This window comes from Thermomyces lanuginosus, assembly GCF_041956635.1.
Source record: "Thermomyces lanuginosus strain ATCC 200065 unplaced genomic scaffold VTN49scaffold_27, whole genome shotgun sequence".
NCBI lineage: Eukaryota > Fungi > Ascomycota > Eurotiomycetes > Eurotiales > Trichocomaceae > Thermomyces > Thermomyces lanuginosus.
The window spans coordinates 654857-670547 of record NW_027192361.1 but is presented as its reverse complement, the minus strand read 5'-3'; the positions used below and the strand labels follow the sequence as shown (position 1 = coordinate 670547).

The 15691-nt window shown below is 50.8% G+C and overlaps 10 protein-coding genes across 10 annotated transcripts; 5 read left to right on the top strand and 5 right to left on the bottom strand.

Annotated features, from left to right (window-relative positions):
* Positions 1-1093: 1093 nt before the first annotated feature.
* On the top strand, positions 1094-2364 carry VTN49DRAFT_2468 (uncharacterized protein; the record flags this gene model as incomplete). The annotated part of the gene is made up of 2 exons (XM_069410196.1): positions 1094-1212; positions 1269-2364. The coding sequence occupies 2 exons, from the start codon at positions 1094-1096 to the stop codon at positions 2362-2364; spliced, it is 1215 nt and encodes a 404-aa protein (XP_069269026.1).
* An 87-nt stretch (positions 2365-2451) lies between these two features.
* Positions 2452-3350, bottom strand: VTN49DRAFT_2467 (uncharacterized protein; the record flags this gene model as incomplete). Its single annotated transcript, XM_069410195.1, has 2 exons — positions 2452-3085; positions 3160-3350. The coding sequence occupies 2 exons, from the start codon at positions 3348-3350 to the stop codon at positions 2452-2454; spliced, it is 825 nt and encodes a 274-aa protein (XP_069269025.1).
* A 410-nt stretch (positions 3351-3760) lies between these two features.
* Positions 3761-4137, top strand: VTN49DRAFT_2466 (uncharacterized protein; the record flags this gene model as incomplete). The annotated part of the gene is made up of 2 exons (XM_069410194.1): positions 3761-3811; positions 3877-4137. The coding sequence occupies 2 exons, from the start codon at positions 3761-3763 to the stop codon at positions 4135-4137; spliced, it is 312 nt and encodes a 103-aa protein (XP_069269024.1).
* A 469-nt stretch (positions 4138-4606) lies between these two features.
* VTN49DRAFT_2465 (uncharacterized protein) lies at positions 4607-5128 on the bottom strand (the record flags this gene model as incomplete). The annotated part of the gene is made up of 2 exons (XM_069410193.1): positions 4607-4866; positions 4936-5128. 2 exons carry the CDS (start codon positions 5126-5128, stop codon positions 4607-4609), a joined length of 453 nt encoding a protein of 150 aa, XP_069269023.1.
* Positions 5129-6314: 1186 nt separating this feature from the next.
* Positions 6315-7530, top strand: VTN49DRAFT_2464 (uncharacterized protein; the record flags this gene model as incomplete). Its single annotated transcript, XM_069410192.1, has 3 exons — positions 6315-6839; positions 6890-7207; positions 7267-7530. The coding sequence occupies 3 exons, from the start codon at positions 6315-6317 to the stop codon at positions 7528-7530; spliced, it is 1107 nt and encodes a 368-aa protein (XP_069269022.1).
* Positions 7531-7804: 274 nt separating this feature from the next.
* Positions 7805-9686, top strand: VTN49DRAFT_2463 (uncharacterized protein; the record flags this gene model as incomplete). The annotated part of the gene is made up of 6 exons (XM_069410191.1): positions 7805-8008; positions 8068-8112; positions 8166-8203; positions 8259-8374; positions 8427-9444; positions 9500-9686. 6 exons carry the CDS (start codon positions 7805-7807, stop codon positions 9684-9686), a joined length of 1608 nt encoding a protein of 535 aa, XP_069269021.1.
* A 204-nt stretch (positions 9687-9890) lies between these two features.
* On the bottom strand, positions 9891-10682 carry VTN49DRAFT_2462 (uncharacterized protein; the record flags this gene model as incomplete). Its single annotated transcript, XM_069410190.1, has 1 exon — positions 9891-10682. The coding sequence occupies one exon, from the start codon at positions 10680-10682 to the stop codon at positions 9891-9893; it is 792 nt and encodes a 263-aa protein (XP_069269020.1).
* Positions 10683-12300: 1618 nt separating this feature from the next.
* Positions 12301-13013, top strand: VTN49DRAFT_2461 (uncharacterized protein; the record flags this gene model as incomplete). The annotated part of the gene is made up of 2 exons (XM_069410189.1): positions 12301-12855; positions 12924-13013. The coding sequence occupies 2 exons, from the start codon at positions 12301-12303 to the stop codon at positions 13011-13013; spliced, it is 645 nt and encodes a 214-aa protein (XP_069269019.1).
* A 371-nt stretch (positions 13014-13384) lies between these two features.
* VTN49DRAFT_2460 (60S ribosomal protein eL24) lies at positions 13385-14133 on the bottom strand (the record flags this gene model as incomplete). Its single annotated transcript, XM_069410188.1, has 3 exons — positions 13385-13672; positions 13784-13927; positions 14083-14133. 3 exons carry the CDS (start codon positions 14131-14133, stop codon positions 13385-13387), a joined length of 483 nt encoding a protein of 160 aa, XP_069269018.1.
* Positions 14134-14642: 509 nt separating this feature from the next.
* VTN49DRAFT_2459 (uncharacterized protein) lies at positions 14643-15267 on the bottom strand (the record flags this gene model as incomplete). The annotated part of the gene is made up of 4 exons (XM_069410186.1): positions 14643-14818; positions 14871-15002; positions 15067-15155; positions 15215-15267. 4 exons carry the CDS (start codon positions 15265-15267, stop codon positions 14643-14645), a joined length of 450 nt encoding a protein of 149 aa, XP_069269017.1.
* Positions 15268-15691: the final 424 nt, after the last annotated feature.

The window sequence follows — 15691 nt, the reverse complement described above, 5'->3', positions numbered from 1 at the left end:
GGATAAAATAGCCATCTGCAAGTGGTCCCAGTTCGTGTCCGAAAAATCATTCATAGTACGAGATCAAACGGGATGACAACAATATATTCAGGGGAGCTGGGTCTCAACTGCGCATCAGCTGGGATATGGGATGGGTCTCGGTCAGGCAAATGTGATCGCCTGGAAGCCCTACGGTCCGGGAATCGGGGGTATGTAACTGACTATGACTAAAGGAATCGGCATAATTGTTTGGAATCTGTATCAAGATTGAATATATGATGCTCATCAAGTATCAGTAACCGACATCGACGATCATCCGAGGCCTGTGATGCCTGTTGAGAAACCACTCGACCCTTTGAGTCCAACTGACTTGTTCGTCCAGTCATCCTTACTGGTGGCAATCATGGTACCTCGAACAGCCCGTGGCTCGCTACCACTTGCGCTGGATGGCACTTGCTCAGGAAATGACCACCAGCGGCCAGCTCTACCCAGATGCTTCGGCTCCTTCAATCATGCTCAGTCCCCCACTTGCAAATTCCGGACTGTAGAACTCTTTGACGGCCATGCGTGTTGAATCAGAGCCAACGCTGGCAAGTGCAATACCTTGGCTGGAACCCAGTTTCATCGAGGACTTATAGACAACATCTTGCTTCATCTTGTACTTTTCCTTGGGTTCCCGAAAGCGCTGACACAACTCATGGATGGCTGCTCTGGCTTTCCAGCACGCTCCTAGGTATTCAGACTTCCGCGAGAGTCCCGATTGCAACTTGGGATGTCATGTTCTAGTTTTTCTTCCCATCTTTCCGTCATGCTTCAATTGGTGAAGATACGATACAGGAGCCAAAAAGTAGCCTCAACTGACGAGAAGGGCGATTAATGAGGAGAAGCTTCCAGGCTCGTAAGAGAAAAAGATGGATATTTACGCAGGGTATGAATAGAAGACTAAGATGTCGAAATTTGAGCCGAAATGCGCGGGGTGTATGCAAAGTGTTCCGAGAAAACGTAGTGTCCCGCCTTACTGTCTGATTTCACACTGCAGATATCCACCCCACTTATCAACACCGGATTGATAACTTTTTCGCGGATTTGCGAAACTCCTGTTTGCGACATAAAAATGGCTTCGACAAATCCTGAGCCTTCTGCCGATGCTGGCGAGACGCCTCGCAAGCTTCCTTTCCCTCCAGTGACTCGCTCCCATATACTTCACTGTTCTTATCACTACTGGCAACCTCTGTAGGTACTTGTCTGGATGACCAATAAATAAATTCCGCTGCTGATAATCTGCTTAGATATCGTGCAATAACCCCCAAAGCCCGTCTAATTCCTCTCTCTGACGCGTTTCTCTCCTATCTCCGATCAGATGGCATTGTTCTTCCTCCAGAGAACCACCGCGTGGCTTCCAGCGACGACAGTGGGATTGACACCTTCTCAGACGACGAAACACATGAAGGAGTCGACCCGTCGACAGAATGGCAGGACATTCATCAGAAAATCAAGGACACGATCCGGGAACTCGACGGGAAAGTCGCCCCGAAATTGAACTGGAGTGCACCCAAGGATGCTACCTGGATTTCGGCGACAAACGATATGAAGTGCCGGACTCCCAACGATATTTATCTCCTGCTGAAGAGTAGTGATTTCGTCACGCATGATCTTGAACACCCGTTTGATGACACTGTCCCAGACTCCGAGGTCACTGGGGATGGTTCAAGCAAGCCGGACGTCGACACCACCAAAGTGCCCTATCATTTGGTTCTCCGGAAATACTTCAACCTCAATCCGTCCTTGGAGTTTCGCTGCTTTGTACGGGATCGGCTCCTTCTATGTATGTGCCAGCGCGATCTCAACCACTTCGACTTCCTTTTCCCCATGCGGGACAGTCTCCGGGAGCGCATTCAGACTTTTTTCGATGAGAAACTCAAAAACACATTCCCGGACCCAAACTTCGTTTTTGATGTGTATATTCCGCCGCCTCATGACAGGGTGTGGCTGATTGATATCAACCCGTGGGCCGTGCGAACGGATCCACTGCTTTTCAGTTGGCTGGAGATTCTGACAATGGAGGTACCCTCTGACAAAGTCGAGGAGGATGTCGCACGGCTGTCTCTAAATGGCGATAATAAGTCGCCAGACGACAAAGGTGACGAAAAAGACGAGCCGGTAGAAGTTGTTCCTTGGCAGCCTGAACTCCGTCTCGTGAAACGCGATGACCCCGAGGCTTATGCGTTCTCGACACCGCAGTACTCGGCTCATAAGTTGCCGCGGGAAGTTGTGGATGCGTCAAAAATCGGACCAAGCGCCATGAAGGAGTTCATGGACCAGTGGCAGGACATACTAAACAGGCAAAGACAAGAAGACACAGACTCTAGTGAAGACGAAGCATGAAATTGTGCTGGACTGTATGGAAATTTTTGTCTATTATATATCAAAGGCATTCATCACTTGTGGATTTTTTCAGCGCATACGGCCAAATCACAGCTTGTGCTTTTTTTGGCCCGTCGCGATCTTACGAAACTCCTCCTGCGGCGTGCCAGTGAGGAACCGCTCCAAACCTTCAAAAACCTCCGCCACGTTTTGCCTCTCGAGCACGTCACGTTCAGGCCGTCGGATCAACTCCTTCATCTTCAACAGACTACTCCGATTCAAATGCGGCCCGAACTGCTCCTCTATGTACGCGAGCACAAGAGCCAGGAACCCGTCCGAGTCATCCTGGCGACCGGACGGGGGCGTGAATACCTTGTTCACGAATCCGGTGGCAACTAGCTCCTCGCAGGAGATTCGCTTGCCCATGAGGAGCGCCTCATTGGCCTTGGAAATGCCCAGACGCTTGACGAACGAGTGGGAGGAAGCTCCCTCAGTTACCAACCCGACGGAGGCGAAGGGCGTGAAGAGGAATGTGTGCGGTGCGGCATAGATAAAGTCGGCAGAGGCAATCACGCCGGCGGTAAGGCCTACGACGGGCCCGTTCAGCGCAACGATCAGGATCTTCGAATGCGTATAGAACGCTCGAGACAGGTCAAGATTGTTTATGACGAAGGAACGAGTGAAATCGCGTCGTTTGTTGGCGCTGCGTATGGGGTCGGAGGCGCCGGCAACATCTGCACCTCTACAAGTTGGGAATTAGCCGCTGTCGTACTGTACAGAGCTAGGATGAATTTCAGAAAAGGAAGAATAACTAACGCAGAAAAATATCGGCCCTTGCCCGTGACCACAGTTATGAAGATATCATCGCGCTTATCGACCTCGCGTAGCCTCTCGCCGAGCAGATAGTAGTGGTCGCTATTGAGCGCATTTAACTTGGCGGGACGGTTCAGTGTGATGATAGCAATGTCACCTTTATAGTTGACCGTAACAACGTCTTCTTGCTCCATTGTGAGGAATTCTGCACTAGATTTTGAAACTTCAAGGAAGCTGTTCTTGTACCAGCTTCAGCATTCCTGCAATCACAGTACCTAGATAAACCAGCCAACGGTGAAGTTGCCGAGGTTCATCGAAGCGGGATCAAAGTGCTTAGTCAGAGACTCAGATTTTCTTGGCGTCTTGGTCTCCGCGCTAAAACGCACGTGGATCACCTGTTTGCATTGTTTGCAGTGCCAAATGCTGCAACATCTGATCAGATCATTCAACGGTTCAAAGAGAAGTCAAGCAGCATTAAACCATCGGCAACCGCAAAAGAAAGTACGATCTGAGCTTGTTCACTGGCAATCGAGAGCCAATCAATTGACATCAAATTCGAACCCTAATTGAGGAAACTTCTCCTCTGAGTCAACTACATCCAGCCATGTCCTTCATCCTCCGCAAACTACAAGGCGCGAACCTTGAAGTCTTCAAGGTGAGCAATCCCTTACTTTCTTTTCTCCTCTTTACACGACAATTATACTGATTACTTGCTACTAGTTTGGGATGTATGTCCTCTTCCCCATCGGATGGATGTACTACTTTGGCACGAATCTCGAAGAGCGATTCTCGGTGCCCGGGTTCTGGCCGACGAAGGAACAATCACATAAGATTCCGGAATCGAAGGAGGAGATTGATAATGAATTGGCGAGGATGCGAATGTTGAATGAGCTTCGGAGAGAGAGGAGGAAGAGGGAAGAGGAGGAGCTGCGGCAGCGGGGGTTGTTGTCACAAGGTGGTGCTGGGGAAAGTTCGTCATGATGGTTGGAAGTGATTTGGTTTGATATATTGCTTTAGATGAGCTGTATTATTACTGTGCATGATTACCGGAGTCTCGGGTCCTGGTGGGTTGGGGGAAAAATGTCTTGTCTTGGATATCATGATCATTGTCGATTGTTTAAGCATGTATTGCATGAAGCTGAAAAAAAACTCGCAAAGTAACGACCCCTATCATCAGCCATCAGAGCCAGACAATGCACATGTGGTATCAAGCGCATCAAAAAATGTGGTATCATCAAGAGATGCAATGAATCGAAACGCATCGGAACATCGGACATTGAGTGCACTGAATCCAGCCGAAAGAAATTCCTCCAACGCCAACAAGCGCCTAGCTAAACTCGAATCAGGATGCATGCAGAACCATCATGAAAAAGCCAACCCTTGAACAACCAAAAGCAATTCCGAAGAGCGTTGTCCGGACGGCATATCATCACCGGATTGAGATGCCATGTCACAGCTCCCTCGCCAAGGTGGGAATGTCTGTAGCCGTCGACGTTTTTGTTGCCGTCTCATACACAATCTGTAGCGCACTAGTTGCGGTCTCCCCGCTAGAGGATAGCAACGCGCTAGCGTTCGGAATGTGGTCTTTGAGCTGCGACACGTCGGCGGTCAGGTAATAATGGATATGTCCGTAAACTGCGGCGACATGATCGGGCAGGTAGATATATGCAGCGAGGCAGAAGAGCGTGAGTAACGAGAGGACGAGCGAGTCTGTAAATGCAACAACGCTCGAATTAGCCAGTGGGAACTTTTGTGTTCACGAGGAAAAGGTGCACTCACTGAAAATGAATTTCTCAACTGGGGTCAGCATGTACAGAGCAAAGGTTACCTCATATTGGTAGTTCTTCAGTCGCAGCCACTGCACAAAGGAGGTGAAGATGGAGAATGTCGACGAAGGTGTAGGAAAGCTTATACGAGACATGGTCGCCTGATTTCTGAAGCGTGGTGGTGGTGATGTTAATACTCGAACCATGGCTCGGTGTAAAAGGTACCGGTACCTGAAACGAACTTTGAAAGAGCTAGTGCTGGCTCTGCTGACAGCCTGTATTAACAGTTCAAGCAAACAGTCTCAATGCACAGAATTACTTGGAGCGAAGCAAATGGGTAAGGAAGAGTTCGAGTTCCGCCGATCTGCATGCAGTTCGTTGTCCACTTGTCCCGCATTTGGCTGCGGCGTCACGCCGGGCTCAAACCGTCATTGATGGGGGAGAGAGAAAGATGAGACATGAAATACCCCAAATATTCTCTTTGATTGCTGAATTGAGTTCTTCCTCGAGCCCAGAAATTGTCAGAGAGCCAAATAATTTCTCCGGCAGCAGAGAATGTGTCGTATCATCGCAGATGTACTGGAGGGGTCTGTACTTTAGGTATACATTCGTGGCCTCCTGCACGTGCAGGAAGAGGTTGTTTTGTGCCTCAGGCAACAATCCAACGGTCTACATTCATCTACCTAGAGTGCATCAGTTATTCAGCTTCTTTTCCTGATCGTTTCAACGACTTTAACCGGTCAATTCTTCACCAGTCGGTATTCGCAATTGCCCTCCGTTTGTTGTTGATGAACTGCTAAATAAGAACCAACGCCAAGGCCAACATCAAGTCTTGTCTATTCACCATTGCGACCAGCAACTTGGAGCTTTGGCTGCAATGAAGCGACTTCAGCTTGTTCAACATTTGGCTTCGAGTTCGCGGAATGAATGAGGATAACACAGAGGGTTAATCAGGCATGATGAAAAGCGACATGAAGAACTTGAGCAATGATTGTTCAACGGCATCAGCCAAGAAGCCTTCTCTCTGGAGGTGAGGATGGACTCGGTCGTTGGAGAATCATAGCATATTATTGGCCATTCGAACCTTGTCTAGTGTTTTTCTCGCATCAACATCAACTCCCAAAGGGTCATTTTGGCTAGGCAAGGATGCCAAATGTCTCCTGATAGCTGAGGAGTCCGCTTATCAATCAGTTGGCCTAACGGACTGCAACGCTCAGGCTGGATGTGGCAGCAGGTGGGGGAAGTCGGAAACATGTCCGACCTTCATGACAATGATGGCCATGTAATGTTACATTTATTTCCGAGTATAACTACTGTATCACGCATAGAACTTCATTTGAATGTCGGGTATATTCTACTTACGGCACAAGAAGCGGAAATCGAGCAAACATCATGTCCCTTAATGATCCAGAGACTCTCAAGGCTTGGAAACCAACGGACGTGTTCCAGCCGCTGCACAATTCTATCCCTCCAGAGCTGCTGCCGCGGTTCGATCCGGTCTATGTGGAATATTATAACAAATACAACCTGGGACGATTGCATACCCACGAGGTGCCCATCGAGGAGTATCGAAAGAATCCAGACAGGTACAACATCGCGTACGGCCGTGCCGTAGGTCCTGATATCTACCGCATCTCAGAGCAGAAATGCCCCGTTGAAGGAGGAGAAATCACAGTCCGCATCTTTGAGCCTGAACCAGTGAAGAACCCGGATGGCTCCCTCAAACAGAGGGGCGCATATATCAACTTCCACGGCGGGGGTTGGGTCTTCGGCGACTTGACCAAGGATCACGACTTCTGCAAGCGCATCGTCGATGCGCTGCAGGGCGACCTCGTCGCGTTTGATGTGGATTATAGATTGGCCCCCGAGCACCGATACCCAATCCCAGTCAACGACTGCTGGGCTGCATTCAACTGGGTAAGGGTGCGATTCATGTTGATGGTGCCAGTGGCTAACCTGCGCCCCAGATTCGCAATGAGAAGGCAAAGGAATTCAACATCGACGTCAGCAGACTATCAGTGGGAGGTATCTCCGCAGGTGGCCATCTTGCCGCCGTAATTGCGCTGCTCTGCCGGGACAATAACATCCCACTCGCCTTCCAATCCCTCGTCGTGCCATCCTGCGACCTTGTGGATGCATTTACTCCGAACGGTGAGTTCAACCGCGAGGGCTGCCGGTACGACTCCTTCCGAGAGATGGAGTTCACGCCTGCTTTGCCGATGGCCCGAATGAGATTCTTCCATAACCACTTCCTGGGAGTGCCCCGTCCCACGGAATATGAAAATGTTAGTTCCTGGACAAGATCCTACATTGGCCCATGCAATTCTTTCCTAACATCGAACAGGACTGGAGAATCTCCCCAATTCGCGCTCCCAGCCACGAAAATCTCGCCCCTGCATACGTATTTACTGCCGAGCTGGATCCTCTGCGTGATGAAGGCGTTGCGTACGCTGCGAAGCTGAAAGAAGCCGGTAATGAGGTCACTCATATCCAATACCCCGGTGTGCCGCATGCATTCACGCATTTGGATGGCATTCTCGACGCCGGTATGAAGTACCAGAAAGAGGTCATTGCGGCATTGAAGAAGTACGTCGGAAAATCAGAATAAATAGGAGTTTGATGCATATCAATACAAAACGTTACGGAAGGTTTGATCGATTATGCTGCGTTTGTTACGTAATTTTGGTAATGCCAGAACCGGCTTCGGGAGGAATAGGACGAACGGAGCTTGCGGGAACGCAACTCCCATGCTGTCCGAGAGATTTTCTCCTTGACATAAATTTCCGCTCTTTTCGCTCTCAATTTGTATTCTTTGCATAATAGACCTATCCACGACGTCAATTCTCGCTTAATTTGTGCTCAGACCAATTACTCTCGCCACAATGACCCTCTCTTCTCGGGCCGCGGCGCGGTCAATGGCATCGCTGACACATGCTGGGTCAACAGCCGCCAGGGCTTGTGCCCCCGCTCTCAGCGTCAATTGCCGGCATGTGATCGCCGGGCGCGTCCGGCCTCAGATCCGTTCGTATGCCCCGCGTCTTCAATCCATTTACAATAGCCGATCTTTTGCCTCGACTGCCGCAATGGTACGTCGCGCAAGGAATTCAACAGTTGGATGCGATCACTGACTAGGTTTCGCTGCTAGGCCACGAAAACCCGCATTGAGACTGACGCCTTTGGCGAGATTGAGGTTGGCTTCCCCGCATTCTGCGATCCTAGATGGGTTGCTGAACGAAAGATCAGGTCCCCGATGACAAGTACTGGGGAGCGCAGACTCAGCGGTATGGCGAAGCCGTAGACCGATGGTGACCTGGACGGTGATGCTGATGGGCGCAGTTCGCTGGGTAACTTCAAGATCAACCAGCCCCAGGACCGGATGCCGGCTCCCATTGTCAAGGCATTTGGTATCCTCAAGGGTGCTGCTGCCACCGTCAACATGCGATTCGGGCTTGGTAAGGACAGGAGAGGCAAGGAGGCTATGTGCATCTGGCTGATTTCTCGAAGACCCCAAGATCGGCGAGGCGATCCAACAGGCGGCCGCTGAAGTTGCGTCCCTCAAGCTGATTGACCACTTCCCTCTGGTCGTCTGGCAGACCGGCTCCGGCACCCAGTCCAACATGAACGCAAACGAAGTCATTTCGAACCGCGCGATTGAGATTCTCGGTGGTCAGAAAGGCAGCAAGAAGCCCGTGCATCCCAATGACCATGTCAACATGTCTGCATCGTCCAATGACTCGTTCCCGACTGTCATGCACATTGCAGCCGTCCTGGAGATCGAGGGTACTCTCCTGCCGTCCCTGAAGAGCCTCCGTAACGCTCTCCAGAAGAAGGTCGAGGAGTTTGATCATATCATCAAGATTGGTCGAACCCATTTGCAGGATGCCACTCCCTTGACATTGGGACAGGAGTTCTCGGGCTACGTCGCGCAACTGGACAGCAACATTCAGCGCATTGAGAACACCCTGCCTCATCTGCGTCTCTTGGCCCAGGGCGGTACCGCAGTGGGCACCGGCCTCAACACCTACAAGGGCTTCGCCGAGCAGGTTGCTGAGGAGATTAGCAAGCTGGCTGGCACCGAGTTCAAGACTGCTCCGAACAAGTTCGAGGCCCTTGCTGCGCATGATGCCATCGTTGAGGCTTCTGGCGCGCTGAATACTCTCGCTACCTCTCTGTTCAAGATTGCCCAGGACATTCGGTACCTCGGCTCCGGGCCCCGTTGCGGCTTGGGCGAGCTGCTGCTGCCAGAGAACGAGCCGGGTTCCTCGATCATGCCCGGCAAGGTCAACCCCACGCAGTGCGAGTCTCTGACCATGGTCTGCGCGCAAGTTATGGGCAACCACGTTGCCACGACCATCGGCGGCATGAACGGCCAGTTCGAGCTGAACGTCTTCAAGCCGCTCATGATCCGCAACCTGCTGCACAGCATCCGCATCCTCTCTGACGGCATGGCCAGCTTCGAGAAGAACTTGGTGCACGGCCTGGCGGCGGATGAGAAGCGTATCAATGCGCTGTTGCATGAGAGGTAGGTGTTCATCTAATCATCCGCAAAATTATATTCTGGATGCTAACTTGACCAGTCTCATGTTGGTGACTTGCCTCAACCCTGTTATTGGCTACGACATGGCCTCTAAGGTGGCCAAGAACGCCCACAAGAAGGGCATTACTCTCAAGGAGAGTGCTATGGAGCTCAAGGCTTTGAGTGAGGAGGAGTTTGACCGGTACGTGCGGCCAGAGCTGATGATCGCCCCCAAGGAGAAGAAATAAATAGGCTTGTGATGTCTTTGCGTTTGCATATCTAGCGTCTGGGTGTTATATAGGATTGTAAATAAAAGCTATGTCTCGTTCAATCATGCTGATATGAATATTGAATCTTTTCGTAATGCCCCTTCCACCGTGCGATAGAATTCATACATATTTCAAAGTCTTGTCAACGGCGAGATACGAGAAGATTACTACCTAAGGCTTGATTCACGAAGAAGAACATGAGTGGACATTCAAGAAGTGCCACTGAATCAGATAGGGATTGGTTTTTAATGTAAATACAATCACTTCGCTCCATCGCAACGAAGGTCTTTGCATACGGAAGATCCGGGACGAAGTTCGGATTGAAGAACCAAAGCTGGATGCCGTCCACGCCAACCAAAGGGCCTCACGGTCGCCGACGAGCCAAATGCGAGGGCTCGGCTCACTGTCGGGGTCTCCTACAGGCTTGTCTAACAACTCGCGAGTAGTAAAAACCTCTCGGATATCCAACTGGGTCGGAAGCATGATCCTGGTACTGGTGGCGGTGTTGAGGATATCGATCCCGTTGAAAGCGTGGTTCCAACAGTAGGAGATGTAAGGAGTGAGGTGCCTGCTATATTCGCGCGTGAAGTAATTCGTCCGACGAGGCAGGGCGTAGTTAGCCCATTGGATGCTCAGCTTGTCGATTGCATGGTCGTATATGAGGTCCATCATCATCATCATCGTCATCATCATGACATCGTCATTCACTTGGGACTCTATCCGGGTTACTGTCTTAATGCCAAAGGTGCGTTGAGAAGTAGAACTGCATGGCTCACACTTTATCCCGTCCGGAAGGGAAAGGGGAAAATGTTTCCTGCTCAGACATCGTCCCGTCAATTCCCACTTGGTTTGCTGCACCTCCGGTGGATGTTTTTCCCAGTCGATCTCGAACGTGACGAAGTTTTCATCCACGTCCAGATGCCACAACCACACCTTGCGGAAGCTGCCTATAGCTTGCACTTCGTCCGCGATCATGTTCCAAACGTGGATTGTAGAGTTTCCCGGTCATTGCTGAGCAGGACAGCTCTGTCCCTCTCGGTATAGACTCTCTCATACTTAAAGGGAAACGTGTTTGTTCGTAGTTTCCATGTGGGCAGATCCACAACCGTTAGACTTTGCAGTATCCCTGTTAGACAGCATCTACAACAAGGGAGAAAGAAGGGTTGCCTCATACTCATCCGTCCCAAACTTCAAAGCCAGGTAATGATCGAACAGCGGGAAATGCCAGAGTAGATTCGCGGTCGCGCTCCATATCAGTCCGGTTTCAAGGCCCAATACTTCGAATTTGCATTCAAATATATAATAATACAACCATCGAGAATGATACTCAGGGTCTCGAAACAATCTCCCAGGTCTTGAGAAGGGAGTAAAACTCTTCTTGACCGGCCGACCACACTGCAAGCCATGTGCCCATCGAAAATAAGTCTTCGCGTCCTCGATCGCTACATCCTTGCCTCCCAGGCCTAGGAATTCAAGTGTTCGGCGCAAGGGATCCTTCAAGACTTCCTCACATGAGGATATCGTGCGCCATCGCTTCGAAACCTAGGCCAGTTCTTATCAATCGACAGTCATCCGGTGATCAGCAAGCAGGCGCTTACCCCTTTGACTTCTGACAATGTCTATTGGATCTGGATACTCCAGGAGTTGAATGAGAAACTCGAGTGACAAAGAGCTGACGAAATCGAACCCGGATCCGACCTGCTGTGAGTGAGTCGCTTCAGTGGCAGGGTAGTCAACTGATGAATCCATCATCGCTGTGATCGAAGCCGGTAATCATCAACACTGCATGGAAAAACAGAACACGAAGATGAGGCTCCTTTTGCATAAAATCCCGGAAAGATTGATACATTCCAATCTCCACTTCACTTAGGAGCGACTTGTTGGCGTTGGCTCAGTTTGAAGTCAGTGGGAGCTTACAGCTCGTGTCGGGGCTACCAACGGTGGACGATCTCGGAAGGAACAACCTATCAAATCACATAAACTACAAGTTAGTTCAATACTACGCTCTCATGGGAATTTTGAATCTGGAGCTCTTTCGTTGATTGTCCAGCTTCGACTGATCTTGGGAATTGTATGGAGTACTCCGTGCTTGGAAGCTTGGCCTAAGGTAGGTACCACTGCATGATGGGGCTAGGGTTAGGGTTCGTACGCAACCTGCATCCAACACCCTCATTAGGTAAGAATGGGGTGTGCATTTGTAACTGCTACTTAGTTGTGTGGCTGAGGCTCAGCACAGACCCCTGTCCAGGAGCCCAAGCGTCCGAAAATAGCAACCTCAGTGGGTCAAAGACAAAGATCGATCCTGCTGGCATGGAGAGAAATGGACAGTTGTCCCTGGACTCCCTGGAGCTCGACACACCCCCGTATATATTCGTGCCATTGCCCTCACGTTGCCCTGTCGTTCGTTCATGAGGCGTGCCTAACCTAGCTCGCTCGTTTTTCGCCATTGGACTCGCCTTTACTCGTCAGTCGCTTAAGTGTGAGGAGCAGTGCTTGGACTTCGAAGCAACATTCAGCTCAAACATAGCCTGCAGAGATTCCACAATTCCACTCGCTCAAACCCTATTCTGCATAGCAGCAGTTTACTAGAACAATGACGAGCGATCTTCCCACCGTGGCAGCAGCAGCAAACGGCGTTGTCGACAAGCCGCCGGTCCTCACCCAAAAGCCAGCGACAACACCACTAGCAGTACCAGCAGCGACGGATACCCCTCCAATTACGCCATCCACGAGCGATGATGCCGATGAGCCTCTCTTTTCTCCCTCGCTGATCCCTCAGGATATCCAGGATCTTTTGCCGGAGGGCTACGTGGCACGCCCGCTGCGGCGCTCGGATTATGCGCACGGCTACCTTGACGTGCTGCGCGTGCTGACGACCGTCGGTGATATTACGGAGGATATGTGGAATGAGCGGTACTCGTACCTCGCGCGCCGCAATGACGAGTACTACCTGATCGTGATTGCGGATGGCACCGGCAAGATCGTTGCGACGGGCAGTCTGATCGTGGAGCGCAAGTTCATCCACACATTGGGTCTGGTTGGGCATATCGAGGATATCGCTGTGGCCCGTGACCAGCAAGGGAAGAAGCTGGGGTTGAGAATTATTCAAACCCTGGATGCGGTTGCCGCGAAGGTCGGCTGCTACAAGGTATGATACCCGCTTTCTTCCATTAAGGCGTTTGTAGGTGTGGCGGTATCGGCTGACTGCTTCTTCAGAGTATTCTGGACTGCTCCGAGGCAAACGAGGGTTTCTATTTGAAATGTGGCTTCAAGCGGGCTGGGTTGGAAATGGCGCATTATTACTAGAGAGTGTTGTCGTCTTGTACAATGAATCGGGTCTGTCTATTAATATGTGTTGATAGATTATAATTGGATCCTTTGGGGGCCTTCATTGTTGCTTGCAGTTAACGGTAGACTCGGTACATGACAAGAGTTAAATGTATAGACAATTTGGATCTTTACAGGTTATTTGCAACAGAGATGTTCAGCCATAATGGAAAGAACCCTTCCTCTACGGAATTTTAAATATTAATTCTGGCCTGAGAGACAGGATAAGATCTGTCTAGCAGAAACACGCCAAACTCCGTGACTTGATATCATTTTTGTTTCATTCCCACTAGTTATCAACGACCCGATACCGTCACATAGAAACAATTCAAAGAACAGGCCATTGAAATTTAACGAGACTTGGCGGCGACCTTCGGAGGAGCGCCCTTCAACCCCTGCTTGCTCTGGATGCGCTGGGTCTTGCCCTGGGCGGCAAGGGCAGCGTTCTTCGCCTTCTCGGCCTTCTTGCGGCTCTCGGCGGCGGCCTTCTTCTCCTTGGCCTCCTTGATGGCCTGCTGACGGGCGGCGGCACGAGCCTCGGGGCGCATGCTGCGTCGCTCCCGGATGACATCCAGAGAAGCACCGACGATGGCGCGCTGCGACTTGATCACACGGCGAGTGCGCTTCTTGGCGACCTCCTATATTCGTTGGAAAAAAAGTTCCCCGGTCAGCTTGTGTTCATGAACTCCGCGAGACAGGATCGCCACTCCTCAATGCTGTCGAATCATGGGGTAAAGAGGGGTACTGACTTCAGAGATACCCTTGCGGCGCTGGCGACGGAAGAGGACAGTCCACGCTATCCGGCGAGGGTTCTTGCGCTGAAGGAAGAGGGACTCGGACTTTCCATTCTGGAAGCGGAAGATCTTGCTGTCGCCACGGACGAACAGCTTACCCTGTAATTCGGGAAGAAAAACAATCAGCAAATCCAATCACTATAGCCTGATCCAATGTATTCAACACAAAAAATTCCCCTCGATATTCCACCAACAGTCGAATTGCCTCCCCCGAAACACAACCAAATTCTCCCTAGACACTTGCTCGAACGCACCTTAGTAGGGTAGATCTTCCGGCCGCTAAAGGTATCGTCGTAGGTACGCATCCTGATTATGCCGCGAGATGCGCTACCGGTCGAGAAGTTCCTGGTTGGGTCGTTGGGCGGTTTGCAGGAGTTGAATGTCGCTTCGTTCTACCGTCCGCAGAATTCATGACACAATTGTGGTGCGGCCCGAACTCGCTAAGTGGATCACGTGATACAGCCTACCCTTGAACTAGGTGACCAATCAGAGTGCGTTGCGCAGTACGGAAATTCATATGCATATTACCGATTTTGGAAATAGACGGGTTCGCTGCGCCCATGCCCCTGCAGCAGCCGCAACTGCTGCAAAGTAGCTCTCAGGTTACTCTTATCTACATTACTGTATCGGCCAATGCAAGATTCATGGATTCTGTTGTGGTCATTGCCAAGGCGGCATGTCCCGAAGGAGCTACGTGAATTATACATTGTCGCACCCATGGTCAAGTGCTGTATTTCGCCATGCCGCCCCTCTTGTCGCGGTTCTTGAATCAAAAAGTTTGAAGATGAAGGATACATCCGTCCATAGCGCGTCATTAAACCATAGCATGTGTCCGGGTCCATTCCCTGGCCGTCTCTATCGCAGCTTGTTCATCCTCCTTCCATCGTTGCGCTACATCATTCGCAAGCGGATCATCTGGGTTGGGTGCACCAAGTAGTGCCTGAATCGACAGCAGAATTGTTCGAATCTGTAGAGCCGGCGACCAGTTGTCTAGAATGTTATCAGCAGTCTGTTCTTTGTAATAGGCAACAGGGAACCGTACTCTTCAGCACATCAAGACAAATCCGGCCCAGTCGGTCAATATTCGGATGGTAGATCTTGGTCAGGAATCGGATCTTAGGAGGGGTCATAGGGTAGTCCTCGGGCAGGAAAAGTTCGGCCTTGAAAATGCCACCTGTGGCCTGGGATATCAGATAACCGGCTCAATGGGCGCGGGGCGTTTTTCTTTTGCGACGCACCTTCGTACGGAGACTGGGCCGGCCCATGGATAGTAACGTCGAAATAACGTAGATTGTCTTCATGAGGTACTGCGCTGATGCCTGGGACACTACACTCCGAGTCAGGACCCGAATGCCCAAAAACATGCTGTGCAGAGCAAGTACTTACGGCTCTGCCATCAGACGCTCGGTTTCCTTGACAATTCTCTTTGGCAGCGCCATCCTGTTGGCGAACAGTTTATTACTCAGAGCCGTAGAGAGGGCACAAGTCTTGCGATTTGCGTTCTGAAGTCCAATGCAGCTTTAAAAATCTCCAAGTGAACAATGTCGCTAAGGCGGGGTGGACAATAGAGTAATCCCCCTCAATCTGCGAGCGAATGCCTCTCAGAGGCCGTAGACTCGAATCAGAAGCAGATAAAGGATGGGTTTCTGCCTTGATTCAATCCAAGGAGGCGAAAACCAGTACATATACAAAAAGGTGAGCCGTTTCTTCAGCAAAATTACTCAGGAGGGGCCCATGATACTTTTTCGTAGATTCAGTTTAGGGCCTCGGAGCCTCAGGCCGCTCGCCATGCCGAAGCAGTCCGGTTTTCCCTATCCACCCACAACGCATATCACGTGACTCTTTGTGCCGTGCAGTAGAGAT